The sequence below is a fragment of the Poromitra crassiceps genome (assembly GCF_964638095.1).
Source record: "Poromitra crassiceps genome assembly, chromosome: 4".
Lineage (NCBI taxonomy): Eukaryota > Metazoa > Chordata > Actinopteri > Beryciformes > Melamphaidae > Poromitra > Poromitra crassiceps.
In genome coordinates, this window is record NC_139626.1 from 21,334,718 (window position 1) to 21,352,217 (window position 17,500).

Below are 17,500 nucleotides of genomic sequence, written 5' to 3' on the forward strand. Positions count from 1 at the left end.
TTGCTACTGTGATGTGATTGGTCAAAGAGTTCGATGATTGACAACAAGTTCAACCAGTCAGTTGGGGCTGAAAAACATGTCACCGAATCAGTGGCGAATAGCCTTGATTCATTGGAGCTGGATACCAGGCTACTATTCTTTAGTAGGCTACTAAAAAGGGAAAACACTTCTCAGGGTCATCGGTCTTGAAAAAAGAAGTATGCACATCCAACCCAATTCGGGCTCAGGTGCTGGAAAGGCAATGTTCACGGAAAATGGATAAATTGATTGATGAAGACCTTGGTGGACAAAACATTTTCTACTAAATTTGCTGGAGCTTGAATTCAGAGTGCGGATCACGTACCCCATACAGTATATAACACACCTGGCACATTGATCCAAACCTGCCTGGTTATGAATTAGTCAGCAGTGTGGCATCATCATATAGGATGATCCTCTAGTAGTCTATGCAATGTAAAGTTTTGTTGACCTTTATACACATGGAAAATTATCATTATTACAGTAGATCACAAATTATAATTTAGTTGAATAGTTGTTATTGTAAAAATGATACTTGTCTGTGACTGGTGGTTTGATCCTCATAATGAAAGGCCTGCTGATCTTCAAACACTGACTTTCTTTCAATGCGAGAATAGCTTTGCAGTGAACATGACCAAAAGGAGACAAGACATGTTAGTTGTGCTCTGCTGTCCTGTCTCAGCTTTGGCTAAAATGACTGGGAGAATATTCTAATCAGTTTATACAACACAAAGACCAAATCCATGCCACAAATTGTCAGACAATGTGATGTCCCTGTGCAAATCCAGCATATTAAGCATACACAAGCACATGTTCATCATGTACAGTAGTTACCAAGGTGACGTTCAGCTCTGAAGGCAGCTCAAGGGTGAAAATGACAAGACACTCACCTTGAACCCTATCAAACTGATATGGGATTGATAGTGAAGCAGGGATTAAACAGTATGGTGCAATCTCAGCCAATGCTCAAATAGCAAAGCAGTGAGTAATGGAAAAATCAAAGAGCTCAGTGTTTGGACCCTCCCAACATTATTCATCAGCTGGCCTCCTTATCTCCTCATGACAACACCATGGAGAGAGTAATTACCATGGCAACAGGTCACCTTGGGTTGGAGTAGTTTATCTTGACAAAACATTAGCTTTCAGGCGAGCACTGCTGGACAGTTTAGACAATTTCACGACAACTGCGACAAGATACATTTTGACGTCAAACTTCCTGCATATTAGTCTTGTGGCAAAAATCTGGTGAAGTTACTACACGGACAAACAGCATTTTGTGGCAAACTATTTATTTTGAAGTAACAGTTGCAGTTGGGCACCACACTTATTTCACTCGTTAGAAATATTGTTAGTGGAGTTAAAAAGCCTGCAAGTGGTCTAACACAGAAGAGACTCGGCTGAAGTCATAGTTGTTTTGCTGGGGGCCGTCTCGCTCCCTCCCTCTGCTGTATTTGTGTCAGTCACTAGTCGCCATGTGACCCAAACACCAGAAGGATATTCCTGCATGATGCTGCAGCAGATGACTGACTTCTATATGACATCTGGAGCCTTTGATGGTGCCCATCTCCCCTCCTTTGGCAAGTCCTTTTAACAATAGCTAGAGGTGATATATTTTGCAGATATCTGTAATTCAATTCATCCGAGTCAAACAAAGAAACATTTCAGATATCAACATCATTATTCTTCCTAGAACAAATGACGTCACTTTTGCCATTCATGGGCTTTCAATTTCAGATATCCACAATTGCAGTTTTGATATCTGCAATAGAATGATTAGTAGGAAAAACCCCATTTCAGATATCTATAATCCAATTGTTACTAGCCGTAAATTTAATTTCAGAGCTGTAAATTTAATTTCAGATATCCAACATGAAAAACCATTCCAGATATCCATAACATAATTTTGAATATCCAAAAATACATTTTGACTAGTTATTTTGGACATATACAACTGCACTTTTACTAGGGAAAATACAATTGTGGATATCTGAACTTGAAAGCTCAATACACATGAAGGGCAAAAGTGACAGGAAGAAAGACGTGGATATCTGAAATGTTCCTTTTAACTATGATGAATACAGTCATCTGCAATATATACATGTATCCAGTCTTTTCATGTTCAAACCAGTCCATTAAATGTTCAAACAGCCAGATGTACTTTTTAAGTATTTTTACATCTTAAATTTAATTCTGACTATATGATCAAAGTGATAGATATCGTGAAATACAAATATACTGGTAGGAATGTTATTGTAGATCATCTTTAATTACCACTCTGACTTGTGAGAATACAATTTTGACTAGGAGAAATGCTATTAATGCATATCTAAAATGTAATTACAGATAGTGGTTTGGTTAAATGTTAAAACAGCTTTCCATATCCTCCTGTATACCGTCTATTTCTACTATTCCACCCACACACTGTCTGTAATATTGGTACTTTTGCCTTCATTCCTTCCCTCCCTCCCTCCTCTCTTTCCATTCATTGTCTCCTCAAGCCTAGAGTTGAGAAGCAATCCCCCAATTAAACTGCTCTTCCTTCCACAAGGTTACATGGATGGGTGTGAGAAAGATAAGGGCTGTAAAAGGAAGAGGCACGCATGCATATTTGTCCAAAAAGGCTCTTTAATTGGTCTAAGTGATTAATTACAGGGTGAGGGAACCAGGTAATATAGATACTAGAATAGCGTTCAATTACCTCATTTAAATTTGATCATTAAACACTTAGAGGGGATGGAGAAAAGGAGATGTTATAAAAGAGTGGAAAAGAGAGAGTGATGAAAAGCTTAATGTAGGCCAACTGACAGAGTTGATATAATAACAAATATGTCAGTACATCTGCCAACCCAGCAGCTTTACAAAAAGAAACTCAAAACGTGTCAGAAGTGCGATTAGAAAACTCTAAGATTGTGATTACAAAAAATCCTATCATACGTGTAGTACATGAATATGACACTAACTCAGCCTCAATACATTTTCTATATATTGATATAGTATTTAGAATACAGAATTCATTGTGAGGCCCTGTGTGATGTTGTGCTGTGCACTGTGGCTCACATACTGAGGCCCAGTGAGGGATGAGAGTCCATGGTTTAAGACACCTAGTGCTGGTCGATGCTGTCCCAATGCTTTCATTTTGCAGATTGTGTTCATGTGGATCAGCCTTCGCAACGCCTCTGCCTCCGCTACCTCATCACTGCACTAGATAAACACATGAAGGGTTTACTTCCAAAACATGATCAATCCATTAAAAAAATATATAAATCAAAATAACTCTTACCTGAAATTCATTACTGGATATCACAAAATGATAGATTATCCCATCAAAAACTGATATAATTGTGGAAGAAAAGTCTCAATCAATTCAGTAAATATTCATATGGGTTACACTTTTATATGGGCGATCATTTTGACAGATGAGGTGTCAAAGTGTTTTAATGGTGAATAGCTCATTTTGAAAGGAAACTGTCCGCGTGACGGGTCAGAGCCGTCTTAACGCCTCTTGCTACAATGACTGCTTGTGTTTTTGGCGACTGTATTTAAAGAGACAATCCCTAGATCCTCCACTACGTCTTTCCAATCCAGCTGTAGACAGTTCACCTACTCAACCAGAGCTAAGACACAATGCCACCCATCCACAAATAAACGATACACAACAACGCGCACTGCATGGAGGGCCCTTTGAGACCTCTGGAGCTTAGTGCAGCCAGTGTTCCCGTGGCAATGCTGTGGACGGTTGTAAATCTTAGTGCACGTTGAAGCACAGGAAACATGAGCATGGGAGTAGGAAAGCAGCAAGTGGATAAAACCTGCCAACTCCACCCGGCTTTCTCAAGGATCAGTTGGTAACAGTGCGGTCTTATTATCTTACTATACATCCCATCAGTCCTAAATTACCACTGAATTGTGATTGGACCCATGCTTCTGTTTATTACTTTTCACCATAGCATTCCAGTGACAGTCTTACAGACAAGCAACAATTACTTCAAGGTACTGTACTCTATCTTCTCACCCTTATATTAGTCAAACCACTGACAACACCTAAACCATTTAAAGTCTCCTGTATGACTTCACAGGTGTGTCCAACCTAGGAGGTCCTGTTGCTTTGATCTCTTATTTCATCAGACTTCAGACTCCAGACTGGACACCCGTCTCCAGGGACGAAGTACACATGGGCTCCCCACAGGCTGCCCCCCTGTTCCCAGGCCTGGCTGGCCCTCCAATCCAGTCTGGGACCCATGATAGACCCCGTAAGCCCCGTATAAGCTGTCCTGGTAGAGCAGGGCCCGGTGGCCCCCGCACCGCCCGCCGCCACAGGCCAGCAGCTGACATACCGGGTTGGGGCTAGGGTGGCTGCTGGAGGCCTGGGTGTGCGGCTGCAGATCCATGGGGCCGTGGTAGAGCGGCAGCCCAGGATAGGAGTTCAGGTAGTGGGAGTACTGTCTGCTGAGCAGGCTGGTGGCTCTCCGTACCACGCCCATCCCCACCCCGTTCCCGTGTTGCACTGCTTCTCCATAGGTGGGCAGGTGGGCGGAGTGGGAGTAACGCAGCCGCTGGCCCTTATGCCCATTGGGCCTCCGCTGGTCCTGCCTTATATGGAGGTAGGCCTGGTTCCGTGGGAGGCACAGGTTGTTCCGAAAATGGGCGGGGTTGTAGGCTTTGGAGGGCGTGATAATGCAAGGGAACAGGTCTGGCAGGGTGGAAGGTGATTGGCTGGACTGGGAAACGGACGACTGGGATTCGTCGAGCTGGTGGATCCGCTCGCCGCTCCAGGTGGCTTTGAGGAAAGAGGGGCGGCGGTGCCTGCGTCTCCCTCTCAGCACCAGCTCCTCTGGGGGCCAGGAGCTGTAGCTCTCTCTCCCGGGACAGATCACCTCCCCTGGGTAGAGACTGTCAATGCTGCGCGCGGAGACATGGTTGTCCAGGAGGTGGTTGGCTTTCAGCTCAGTCAGATAGACTGGAGTTTTGACGCTCATTTCCTGCGCTCTGTGCTTTCTCCTCTCCCCTCCCACCTCCTCACACTGGAAGCTCTTGGACCTCCTCTTCCGCCGGGAGACGCCCTCGTAGACGCCCTCGTAGACGCCCTCGTAGACAGGCTGGTTCTGAGGCGACGCCAAGGAGATGGGGTGGGAGGCGTAGATGTCGGGCAGCTGGAGGTCAGTGTAGGGGATGAAGGGCGAGCGGGGATGGGCGTCCACGAAGAGTCTCCCGGTGGTCTGGTAGTGGTGGGGGTGCTGATGAGGGAGCGGCTCGCCCTGGGCCAAGTGCGGGGTGCTGAGGCTGGACATGGGGAGAGGCCGGTCGTACAAGCAGGAGGTGGAGCGAGTGGGGAGGGTGTAGCGCAGCGGCGTGGGGCGGCTCACGCTCCTCTGCTGCTTCAGCGAGGTGATGGAGGTCAGAGGCGGGGTGAGGGAGCACTGGGGGAGGGGCGAGTGGTTCTCTGTGATGTAGGCGAATCCCCCCGGGACGCTCTCCGCGGTGACCTGCGGACCTCGGATGGGCAGGCCGCCGCCGTGGCGACTCCACTGCTCGATGGTCTTGGTGGCGTTGTCCAGGGAGCCCTCGACGTTGGCGGTGGAGACCAGGTCCTTCGCGGTGCGGAGCATCTTCAGCATGTTCGCCTGAGCGTAGTTGGAGGTCAGGTCAGGGTGGGCAAGGCTTGAGGAGTGTCCGGGGTCCTCCACTCCTTTGAAACAACTGTAAATAGCCTGAAAGAGGGAAGACATGAACAGAAGAATGAGAAAGAAAGAAAGAAAGAAAGAAAGAAGAATAAATGAATGAGAAAGAAAGGGAGGTCACAGTATAGTCCACTAACCATTTATGATTAAATCAATAGTCATCAACTACTGTATTCAACCTTGAATCAACCTAGCAGTCCCACCGCGACCATAAAACAGGATTTCAACCAATTTGTGCATCTCAAAGGCAGCTAAACAACTACTAGCATTAAAAAAAAAGATTTCATTAAATAGCTCATTTCATCACTGAAGAAAGCTAGTCAGTCATTCATTTATTCATGATGCATTCCCCTAGCTGAGAGAATCTCCCCAAATAAACACAGACACAAACAACACACACAAACAACACACAGGCCCGCAGCCCCTCGCAGGACAAACAGTCTCTAACTGCATGGACAAACACAATGCTAAATCCCATGGCTGCTCACTGATTACAGCTGGCTGAGTAAACCTGAAAGAGCCCCGTCTAATTTGGCCCTTGGGGCTGCCCGTAAGGATTAATGATCAGATAGTAATTTAGCTGCTAATCTGATCAAACCACATACAGGCACAATGGTGTAATTACATCATGTTCCCCTGGCCATACATTCAGCCACAGCCTCTATTTCAATAACCAGACTCCTAAACAACAGCATCCACAAAGAAAACAGAAATTAAAATCCTTGGCTTATACTTTAATTACAGGGTTCTTTTTTTAAACAGATGGAGGATCAGCAATCAAAGTTAAATGCGGAGTAAACAGCAAATTACCCCTGTTCTGTCTCCTCGCTTCTCCTCTCTACTCCCCTCTTATTCTTGATAACACTACTGCACAATTTAAGCTAATATTGTAACAAGGCCTTTCAATCATACAATATCATTATGTGCAAATACTGTACACATAATACTGTATCCATTAGCACTCATTTCTACTGTGTAACAGCCACTTCATACATCCACATTAAACAAAAAAGAAAAAGAAAAACAACCACCAGTTATTGAATTGAACCTTTCAGTCATTCACTCAATCAAGCTGTTCCTCTAATTATCCCACTGATCAGCCAACCAATCAGTCAACCAAACAAAAAAAACAATCAATCACTTAACCAACCAATCAATGCATGAATCAGTCAACCAATCTCTTATGGATCACTTCCGTCAGCCAAGCAATCGACCAACCAAAAGCACCCAACGGATCCATCAACAATCCGCCACACAGCCATCCAAAGACCCATCTCACCCTGCTGATGGCCAAGAGGAAGTCCAGTTTGTGCGACTTGTGCAGGGAGTGCCTCAGCTTCCAGTAGAGCAGGTGTTCCCAGGCGAACACCAGCAGGCTGAGGCCCATGGCCACCAGCAGCATGTAGAAGACGCCCGCCATGTTGTCGATGTCCAGCTTGCTGCTCATCACCTCGTTCTTCTCGTTCTGGCAGATGCCCGACAGCCATACCGTCTCCAGGCGCGCCGTGTCGCCTGAAGGAGGGAGAGAAGATGGATAGATAGATAGATAGATACAGTAGATAGATAGATAGATAGATAGATAGATAGATAGACAGATAGATAGATAGATAGATAGATAGAGATTGTTCAGTCATTTTTTAATTCAGGTTTACAGAACCATTTCTGTCCATAGGTTAATTACACACGGCACACTGACAAAGCACCTTTTGAATTGAACCGAGAGTGGTCGAGGGAAGACTGTAACAGTATTTAAACACATTGCCATTAGCTCTCAATACCACACAAGCTACTGCTCCATGGCTCTGAACAGGTGGCAAGCAATTTCTGTCACCTCTTGAGTTGCGTTATACCCAGCAGCCTCACGGGAGCATGGGGCATTTTATCACCGTATGTCAGCCATAAACTCGCTGTTTATTAGACTATCATGAAGAGCTCATACTATCACCAAAAGCTCAGAGAGAGTGGGGGTGTGCTCGAAAACCCTGCTAGGAGGGAGGATATTAACTCCACACTGACAGCCGTCATGGTGTGTGTGTGTTTGTGTGTGTGTTTATGTGCGCGTGTTTGTGTAGGTATATGCATGCGTGTGTCTGTGTGTGTGCGCGCGCGCGCTCAAAGATAATCATATTCACAGCACTCCCTGCTGTTCTGAGGATATTAACTCTTCCCTGTAAGCCCCCTTCCCCGTTGATACGGCACACACTGAACTGGATGTGCTCCAATTCCATGGTTCACCTGCTGTGTGTGGTCTGTCATAGGCTACTTTCAGGGACACATTTCACACTTAAGACCAGTTAATTGGGGATGGTTTGTCCAATTGGACAGCTGTGTCCCCAATTTGGAAAAGTCAGATTTTTGGGTGAGTAGTTAAAGCAGCTATGAGGAACTTTCATTTTGTGTTGATTTTAGCGGCCCCTGTGGACAAAAGCGCTAGGGTTCTGCATTTCCTGAACACCCGAGTCTCCACACGCTGTGACCAGTGGGCCGAGCTGCGACAGGCTGGCCAGGGCTTCTCCGAGCCCGGCCTGATCATCGAGCCTACTCTGCTTTTTTATTTACTGCATAAGGTTAACGTTATTGGTTCATTCGCCTGCCGGAACAAAAATGACTACCAGTTTCACACGGAGGTGAATACAGGAAGTCCTGTTGTCCCGACCCACACAAAGGCATTTAGAAAAACGATGTAGAAATCGCAGATCTCCTCGTTGATGGTCTCATTTGCTGATGTAGGTAAGTTGTGACGCATCAGTATTAAATTGACACGGTGTTTCACGTGTTTCATAACCACTTAAAAGTTCCTTGTAGCTGCTTTAAGTTTAGGGTTAGGTTAAGGTTCGGGTAAGGGTTAGGCAAGTAGTGGTTCTGGTTCTGGTTATCATTAAAGGGATACACCACTTTTTTGGAAGTTTAGCTCATTTGACACCCCCCCCCCCCCCCCATAACCCCCCCCCCCCCCCCCCTTCCCCCCACACACACACACATAACCAAGATACACCATGCCTTACCGGCACTGTCCGCTCAGTTTACAGTGAGCTACAGTCGTAAAGTTAGTAATGCACATAATCTGTCTTTTTGGAAGGAAAAGAGGTAGCCGGCACTACTTTCCAAACATGGCCGCCGACCTCTTTTCCTTCCAAAAAGACAGATTATGTGCATTTTGGATTAACATTTCATCGTGTGGTGAGTACCCGAAGCACAACATGTATTTTGGTGCCGTGAGATGTGTGTGTGTGTGTGTGTGTGTGTGTGTGTGTGTGTGTGTGTGTGCGTGTGCGTGTGCGCGTGCGTGCGTGCGTGTGTGTGTATGTTCCCACCGTCTCCCAGGAACTGCAGCAGGGCCAGGTCGATGGGTCGTTTCCAGCGGGAGTCTTTCTGCAGGGCGATGCCGTAGCCCGTGGTGGCAAACACCTTCCCGCTGCCGATGGTCACCAGCTTGCAGCCCTCGTCCTTCCCGGCCATGTAGTTGAGCACGGCGGCGTCGTAGATGAACGCATCTAGCTTCCTGCATGCAAACAGAGGCACACAAGAGGCTTGCTACTTTTGGGTCTTTAATGAGGTCTTCCACACACTCACACTATTCTCATTATTATGCATTCCCAATTTCCCCCCGGGGACCATTAAAGTCTTTCTGATTCTGATTCTGATTAGTCTCCCCTTTCTCTCTTTTTAAGTGTTATGAATGTGAAGTGTGGGGATGGAATGTGGGATGTTTGACAGTGCCTTTTTTTATATACATAAATTAAAGCTGTGATGTGCTAGGCATGGTTTATTTGATCTAAAAATACACCCATCTGATCGACCTAAGAGTGCGACTGCAACAGAGGAGAGCGTCAAATTCCTTCTAATTGAGACACTGCAGATGCGCTCGATTTAAGTTATCCTTATCGTTATTAATATCGTTATTATTTTGGTGGCAGGAAGTCTTCCCCAAGTTTAAAGAGCACATGAGCCGAGTCTCAGAGAGGGTCGCGTGACGTATCAGACTGAAAACATATATTGCCTGAGATCAAAGAGGGTTGAGAGGCGGGCCATAGCATGTCGATGATTTGATTTGACAGTTCTGGGCACTGGAGTTGGCGTTGGCCAATCCTGCCGTGTTCCGCCCCCAAATCGAGCGTGTTCTGGCGCTACGTGAGTGGGATCTGGAGAGAACCGGGCAGCCGGCTGCTTCCGCGCTGACCAGTGTGGACGCGCCGAGGCATGAGTGCTGCCTGTCGGATTGGAGCGTCGAGTAGCCACGGTAAAGAGCCGCAGTAAATACAATATTAACGAGCCAGTTACATGTCCTTTGCATTCTACATCAAATGAAGACATTACCGTTTGCTTTATTTTGTATGTTACATACAAGTTATTAGTTAGTTTATGGGCTAGAAATTCTGCCAGATTAGGCGGCCATTTGCCTGCAGAATTTTCATCTCGAAATGAAGATTGATTGACAGCTGCCATGTCCTGATATGATTGGTTGAAATGGGGTAGAATTCTGATAGTACTATGTGACGTCAGCAAACTGTAGATTACTGTTATGAATGAAATCCTGAAAAATTAACTTTTGATGAGAAAAAGTGTGAAAAACTAAAGACATAAGATTTTTGTGATTTGTGTGTGTGTGCATACATTATTAAATAGGTGCACCGAATACCCAGGTATATGAACTAAAATTAAATAAAAATTCATTTTTGGGTTCAGCTCGTCTTTAAACATTATAAATACAAAACTCTCTCCTAAACAGCAGCCAACAATGGCTGCACCTCTTCACTAAGACACTAAGAAGTGGAAAATTGCCCAGTGCAGCTTTCTACTGAATTGTCCTTCTTAAAACAACCTTGATATTGCCTAGTTCCAGATCTTTGAATCCACCCACTCTAATCAATCAATCAATCAATCAATTTTATATTTATCTAGCGCCCAATCACAACAAGAGTTATCTCAAGGCACGTGACATGCAACAGTGATTTCCTCAGTCGAAAGAACGACGTGTCGAATGAGTGCAGAGGGGGACTAGCCAATTAGCCAATCAGCATCAATAAACTATGGGCGGGACTAATGTTGTTGTCAAGTGCAAGGAGTTATAACAATAATGGCGGCCGCCATAGATGAGACAGACACTGCTAACGAGGCTGTTTTAAATAGATTAAAAGTATCACTTTGAAATATGGAAATATGAACTGCACTCTGCTTTGAGTTTTCGCCTGGCCGTGAACACCTGAAATTTTCAAACTATGTGGACACGGCTGGGCGCACAAAGTGGAGTTTTCAAAAATAACGGTCACATCCGCGAGCAGAAACTGGCACAGAGTATAAAAACTCAAAACGTTTTCTCGTCAGGATTCCGTACCTCTTATTTCCATGCGACAGACGTTTAGCATAATTCCATCTTAACGAGTTGACAATTCAGTCCGCTATCAGGCTAAACTTGCTAGCGCCAAGGAAAACCCCCCAAGTGAATTTGAATTCAGATTTGTCAAACATAACTAATCTCTTAACCAATTGTGTGATATTGTAGTAAAACTGTACCCGATTTTGAGGCTGTTGAGAGCTTCCTCTACCCCCTTCTGGTTGTATTTGATCATGTGTGTGTGCATGTCGGGGTAGTTGCTGCGGATGTTCCTCTCTGTGCTCCCATTTGGGACCGTCCCGAAGCGGAAAGGAGGGTAATGCTCCTGTGGTTTCTGAAACTGCAGGGAGTCAGAGAGAGAGAGAGGGGGAGGAGGAGTGGAAAGGAAGAGGAGTAGAAAAAGAAAGAGGGAAAAAACAGGGGTGAAAGTGAAGAGATGGGGCAGGGAGGCATAAACAGGATGAGAGACTCCTCAATTAAATTAGACCCAATTTAGAGTCATTCCATTTTTTCCAAACTGATCTAATCAGCGATTCCACTCAGTGCTGCTTGAGTCGATTGGATGTCATTCCGCTCACCGCAATCTGATATCAGTCAACACATACTGTATCTCAATCAATTCGGTTCCCACAAATGAGTTTTAATCAAGTTCAATCTGCACCCAATCAATGTTCAGATTCCGAGCTAATGCATAACTCAGGAAGGAACTGGCATATCATCTGTTAGACTGTAAACACAAAGGATCTATTTATCTTGGTTACGGCATTGACCTTTTGAGCCGAGCGTAAATGAATGGACCTATCAAAATGTGTGTGTGTGCGCCCGCGCGCGCGCGCGCGTGCGTGTGTGTGTATGTGTGTGTGCGCGCGCGTGCGTACCTGTCCCCATACATTCACCGTCCACTTATGAGCTACTGCACAGTAAATCAGCAGTGTAGCTGCTACTCACCTCTCTGTTAGGATCAACTGTTCAAACGAGCACAGGGCACCCTAACCTGACACTGCCAGATGGGGGCGGTATTAAAGGTCGCCCAGAGATTAGCAATAAAACCATAAAACCAGAGAGACGCCAACACAGCCACAACTTCCGCTCATAACCTAAGCCTATCTAATCCTGTAGGATCTTATGGGATCCCAGAGTAGGGGGCGGCTAAGGTTTGGTTCTACTGGGTAATCTGTATCAATCCCGCACACCGCGGAGCATACGTTTCTGCATAAAGTTAATATAGTCAGTTAATACAGCCATAGATCATGCCACTGGCGTAGCTCGGTTAATCCTCGCCTGAGAACACTTAGTTGTTTTTGCTATCTGTGACGAATGACATGCTTTCTTGTAAAGCTTCTCTCAGGCCTGTATCCAGGATGTGTGTGTGTGTGTGTGTGTGTGTGTAGGTGTGTGTGTGTGTGTGTGTGTGTGTGTGTGTGTGTGTGTGTGTGTGTGTGTGTGTGTGTGTGTGTGTGTGTAGGTGTGTGTGTGTGTGTGTGTGTGTGTGTGTGCGACGAAGTGACTTGGTATTGTTCACCTCTGCAGCTTGACCGATTTGTTTTAGAGTGTTTGACATTTTGCCATCTTGTACTAACTGTGTGAGCGAGACAAGAGACGGAGACGACACAGGGGGAATATTGATGGACGGACAGGAAGTCTGACAGGACAAAGTCCAGACACGGACACCATCTGTATTGACAGACGGCAGCGATTGATGACTCATTTAAGCTACTGGGCTCCCCGCTGATAAGGAAAGGACAGAGACGTTCACAGCAAAGTGCTCGTACTTGATTTTATCAGATGAGGCTTTTACACATCTTTTTTCTTCTCTTCATTGTTTCCATGCCATTATTAGCCATTGCACAGTGAAGCAAGAGAGAAAGAGAAAGAGAGCCGAGAAGGAAGAGTTCGCAACACAAACTGGATTCAAACAACCATTGCTCTCAATGATCCACTAGAACAGCTTGCTTTTTGTTGAGCTGAGGTTATTACCCAATGACAAGTCAGATACAGTTTATGATCTCTTACCTTCTTGTCAGAAAGCCCGGACACAGTATCAATGTATTGTTCCTGGATCATGAAGGCAGCCAGGTTGGCGGTGTAAGAGGCCAGGAAGATGACAGCGAAGAAGGCCCATACCAGGACCATGATCTTACTGGTCGTTCCCTTTGGGTTCTCGATGGGTACCGAGTTGTTGAAGACGATCCCCCACAGCAACCACACTGACTTCCCTATGGTGAAGGTGGGACCACCAGGAGCTGAGGAAACAGAGGGAGGAGACGCGAGAGAGTCTGTTCTGAGCTCTTTAAACTGTTTTAAGGTGTTACAGAGCCGTATGTTCTCAGTTACTTCACGGATAGATGGAAAGACCCTCAGCTTCGTGACCTTGTTTTTTGAAAGAGTCACAGATTTTCCTACGTTCTTTCATCGAGTGAAAAATGTCCACTCTTCGCTCTCTAACTATTCATGAGCCATCTCGTGCCCTTCTGCAAACTTTCAAACAACAGAACAATTCACAGCCTCGGCCTGTTTCCATCGTTCTCTGCCATTGTTGCTCATGTGCAACAGCGGAGGGAGCCGGGGCCATCAATCACAGTTCGATTAGCGTAGCAACGAACGTTAATTAAAACAAGAAAATGACCTTTCAGACCTGGAGACGAGGCACGCTCTGTCAGCACCGCCTTCTGCGATTGATTAGCCCTCTCCCCAAAATCCTGTTGAGGAACTCTAATAATGGGGGGGTAGAGCGCACAGACGGGGGTGCAGAGGTGTGTGCAAACAGTTAGCGCCACGCACACACGCTTACCATGACACGCTTAGCGCCACACACACACGCTTACCATGACACGCTTTGGAGGATGGAAATTGTGTAAAAGGAACATTCTTGAGATCAAACGTTTCAGCTTCTGGACACCAGATACTTCAGGTCCCGTTCAAATGCTACGACTAACTCCTATGAAAATTCTACCCATCTCATGTTTGGGGTCCACCCGCTATGCCGACCACCCGCAATGCCGACCTTAGGTTTAGGCGTGGGGGTGGGAGAGGTTAGGTTTTGGGTTAGGGTCTGGGGAAGGTTAGGTTTAGGCATGGCATGGGGGGAGGTTAGGTTTGGCGTGGGGGGTGGGAGAGGTTAGGTTTTGGGTTAGGGTCTGGGGGGAGGTTAGGTTTAGGCATGGGGGGAGGTTAGGTTTGGCGTGGGGGCTGGGAGAGGTTAGCTCCACCGACACGCTGCACGCCGCCTCGCTCAGCTGGTTCTGCTTGTGGGCTATCGGCATTGCGACCTGTCGGCACTGCGGCCCGTCGGCACATAGACGCGGCACCCTCATGTTTATTTAATTGGCAATCAGGAAATATGGTTTGGATTTGGAATCTCTTCACTATCGTCCACTACGCTCTGTCTGGATGAAGAACTACGACCGCCGGTGCCGGTGCAACGGAGAGGTGCGTGACTCACCTTTGGCGCTGACCAGGCTGCGGTTGTAGCCGACCGGACTGAAGTATTCAAACACAAAGACCGTCACCGCCACCACGGTCAGGCACATCACGAACATCATGACCCAAACGGCGGGGCTGTAGGGCTCTGGGGGGGAGGGAGGTAGGGGAACATACACAGAGGAGATGGAGGTCAACATAATGTGGCAGAAGGATAGGAAGATGGATAAACTACCACCCCTTTCTTTTCTTTTTCCTTTTTTTCTCTCGGGATTTTGTGCTTCTGTCATTCAATGTTGTTGTTGGGTTTTTTTTAGAAAGGGGATTTAGGTGTGTGCACTGTACGTATGGGGAGTTAGCGGTAGGCTACCGTTTTCTGTGGGATAAACCCTTAATGGGAACTTTGCTGACGTGTCTGCAAACCAAAAGAGACAGAACTTGTTAAAGCGAGCGAGCGAGCAGCAGCGAGGCGGACACACACAAAATGCTCCAGGTAGGTCTTAGGGTCTCAGATCTGTGATCAGTTTGGAAAGAAGGCAATAGTTTTCTCTCACCAAGGAAGGCGGACGGAGAGACTGTCCCGTTGCTGCGGGCTACCATGACGCTGATGCCCGTCTCGACGAACGGCACCGAGAAGTCGATGATCTCGGAACGCTCCTCGTTGATAGTGAGAGAACCGATGGCCATGTCAGCTCGTCCATAGAAAACCTGGGTGAGGAGGCAGAGAGAAAATATACTGTAAGAAAGCACAGCGCAGGTATAGTCAGGCAGAGGTACAGTGATGCATTGTTAAAATATCCTACGACGAGCCACTTTTGCTTACTCTGTTCAAATGCTGTAAAATAGACCTGAATAGTGAATATTGTAAGACAACAACACTTGGCTCCCTGTCTGCCAATGGACTGACTGCCAAGCTCTCAAAATAGAGCATTTCTTCAATGTTATGAACAGCTACATTAAACACTCGCTGCACCGCACTATGGCAGTAAATAGTGTAACTTTTACAATGTCTCTCTGCAGCGATAAGGGGGGAGGGTTGTCTCCTCACTTGAGCATCCTGAGAAATTACCACATCTCAGGAGTGTTGAAATGCAAGCTCTTCCTCACTTTTTTGTTTTGTTTTGTGAGGGTGAATTTTGCGGAGTTGTACACACTTACAAACACACACACACACACACACACACACACACACACACACACACACACACACACACACACACACGCAGACAGCAGAGCTGAGCGCCCGCAGGCACAGAAGCGCAGGCGGGAAGGCTCTCCTGAGGAACACCTGTTCAGGGCGTTCACGTTGACATGCAGCTGTGTTTGATGTGGCTCAGTGTGTGTGAGAAAAGCATGTATTACCACCATAGTGTATGCATGGCGACACACCATTGACCTACCGGTAATTAGAAACCCATCAAAGCAGCAGCCTCTGCCACGCGCTGCTGTTGACCACTTACATAATGCAGTACTGCAAACTGGGGGCACGGTGGCGCAGTGGTAGCGCTGTGGCCTCACAGCTTGAAGGTCCGCAGTTCGATTCCCGCCTGGGATGGTGTGGGCGCTGAGGGTGTGTGTGTCCCCCCATGTCCTCAGTGCCCACTGCCCAGGTGGGTTATCTCGTCAAAAGAGCCTTTCTGTGTGGAGTTTGCATGTTTTCCCCGTGCTCCCCTGGGGTTCCTCCATACAACATCAGTATGGACCCCTACTAAAAACATGCAGAAGATGACCAGTGAACTCAAGTTGGTCCCCGGGCAATGTACACAAGAAAGCTGCCCACTGCTCCTGGCCTGCCCCCTGGAGGAAGGACAAGCCTGAATGGGATACATGCACATACACTATTTCACTGGCCACCGTCAGCATGAGTGTGTGTGGCTGGCCACATGCGTGTGTTGGGTAGTCGTGTGACAAACAAAGACGGGTTTGTCCATCCAGTTCTTCTTCCTCTTCTTACTACCACATCATCGCATTCTGTGTCAGTGATCGCTTTCTTTCATCAGCTGTGTGTCTGCTTTCAGTGTCTTTTTTTCTTGGGGAGAACTTCTTACTAGTCGTTCTTGGAAGAATGAACTTGCTAGGTCACAAGCACACATGACGCTGTTGGAAGTTTGAGACGATGCGTTCTTGAGGGTATTGCGCAATACCACCGCAGAGGCAGCCGACAGTACTACACAAATAAAAAGCTCAGCTGATTTAGATGCAGCCATTTGTGCTCTGGAGCTTTTTTGCCATTTTTTGCCATAAATGTTGGTAAAGTGGCACTTACTGAAACCTAGTACCCTGCTTGTAGGCATCAAAAGTCATCAGAAATTAATTTAGTGATGAAATAAAACTTTAAATTGTAAAAAACTTCCCGGAGCTTATGGCGTCTTCTCTGCTGCGTTCTGCCTCCGCTTATGCCAAAATGAATTCTGGGATATCTGCCTTGCCAAGTTGACACAAATCACCACCCAGAGCATCCTCGGTAAAGTGGGCATGTCGAGAACACATCCGGGAATTGTAAGCGTTCTTGGCGAAATGTGAACTTTGTATTGGAACAGCACTTGGGCTGCGACTGATGACGTTTCACAGGGACACAAGAACGCAAGAACACACAAGAACGCTTATTGAGAAACGTCTTTTGTGTTTGAGACCACTGAGGTTCATTACTGACTGTAAAGCTTTCAAGTTTTGTAACGGCTTTAAAAAAAAAACTTGGTGGAAATCACTGTTTACGGCCTCGGGAGCTGTTTCTGTTTACCGTCCCTGAGCTCAGCACTGAATTAGGCAACATTGTTTTCATACTGCTGCCTCTTCATTGGACTTGCTGCAAAACTATTTCAAGCTGCTGAAGCTGCTCCCTCTTCCTATAGGCAGATTTAAACCCATGTTGAAGGATTTGTGGCAGCTGTTTTTGTTTTGTTTCATCAAGATTGAAATAGATTTGGCCAATGAGTTTCATATTGGACTCAAACTTTAATGTAATTTTGATTGCATTTGATTGATTTTGATTGATTGATTTGCATTTTATACGTTTTACTATGTACTAGGTGACACTGTTGTATTGTTG

The 17,500-nt window shown here is 46.2% G+C and overlaps 1 protein-coding gene across 1 annotated transcript in view; it reads right to left on the minus strand.

Moving 5' to 3' along the window:
• Window positions 1-4,139: 4,139 nt before the first annotated feature.
• The window catches only part of grin2cb (glutamate receptor, ionotropic, N-methyl D-aspartate 2Cb), a gene marked incomplete at both ends in the record, with an annotated part of 353,829 nt that continues 340,468 nt past the window's right edge, over window positions 4,140-17,500 (minus strand). Inside the window, 7 exons of the mRNA XM_083635815.1 lie at window positions 4,140-5,726; window positions 6,976-7,208; window positions 9,011-9,198; window positions 11,211-11,371; window positions 13,045-13,274; window positions 14,474-14,599; window positions 15,006-15,159. Of these exons, the coding sequence (XP_083491941.1) occupies window positions 4,140-5,726; window positions 6,976-7,208; window positions 9,011-9,198; window positions 11,211-11,371; window positions 13,045-13,274; window positions 14,474-14,599; window positions 15,006-15,159 (2,679 nt within the window). The remainder of the gene's footprint in view (window positions 5,727-6,975; window positions 7,209-9,010; window positions 9,199-11,210; window positions 11,372-13,044; window positions 13,275-14,473; window positions 14,600-15,005; window positions 15,160-17,500) is intronic.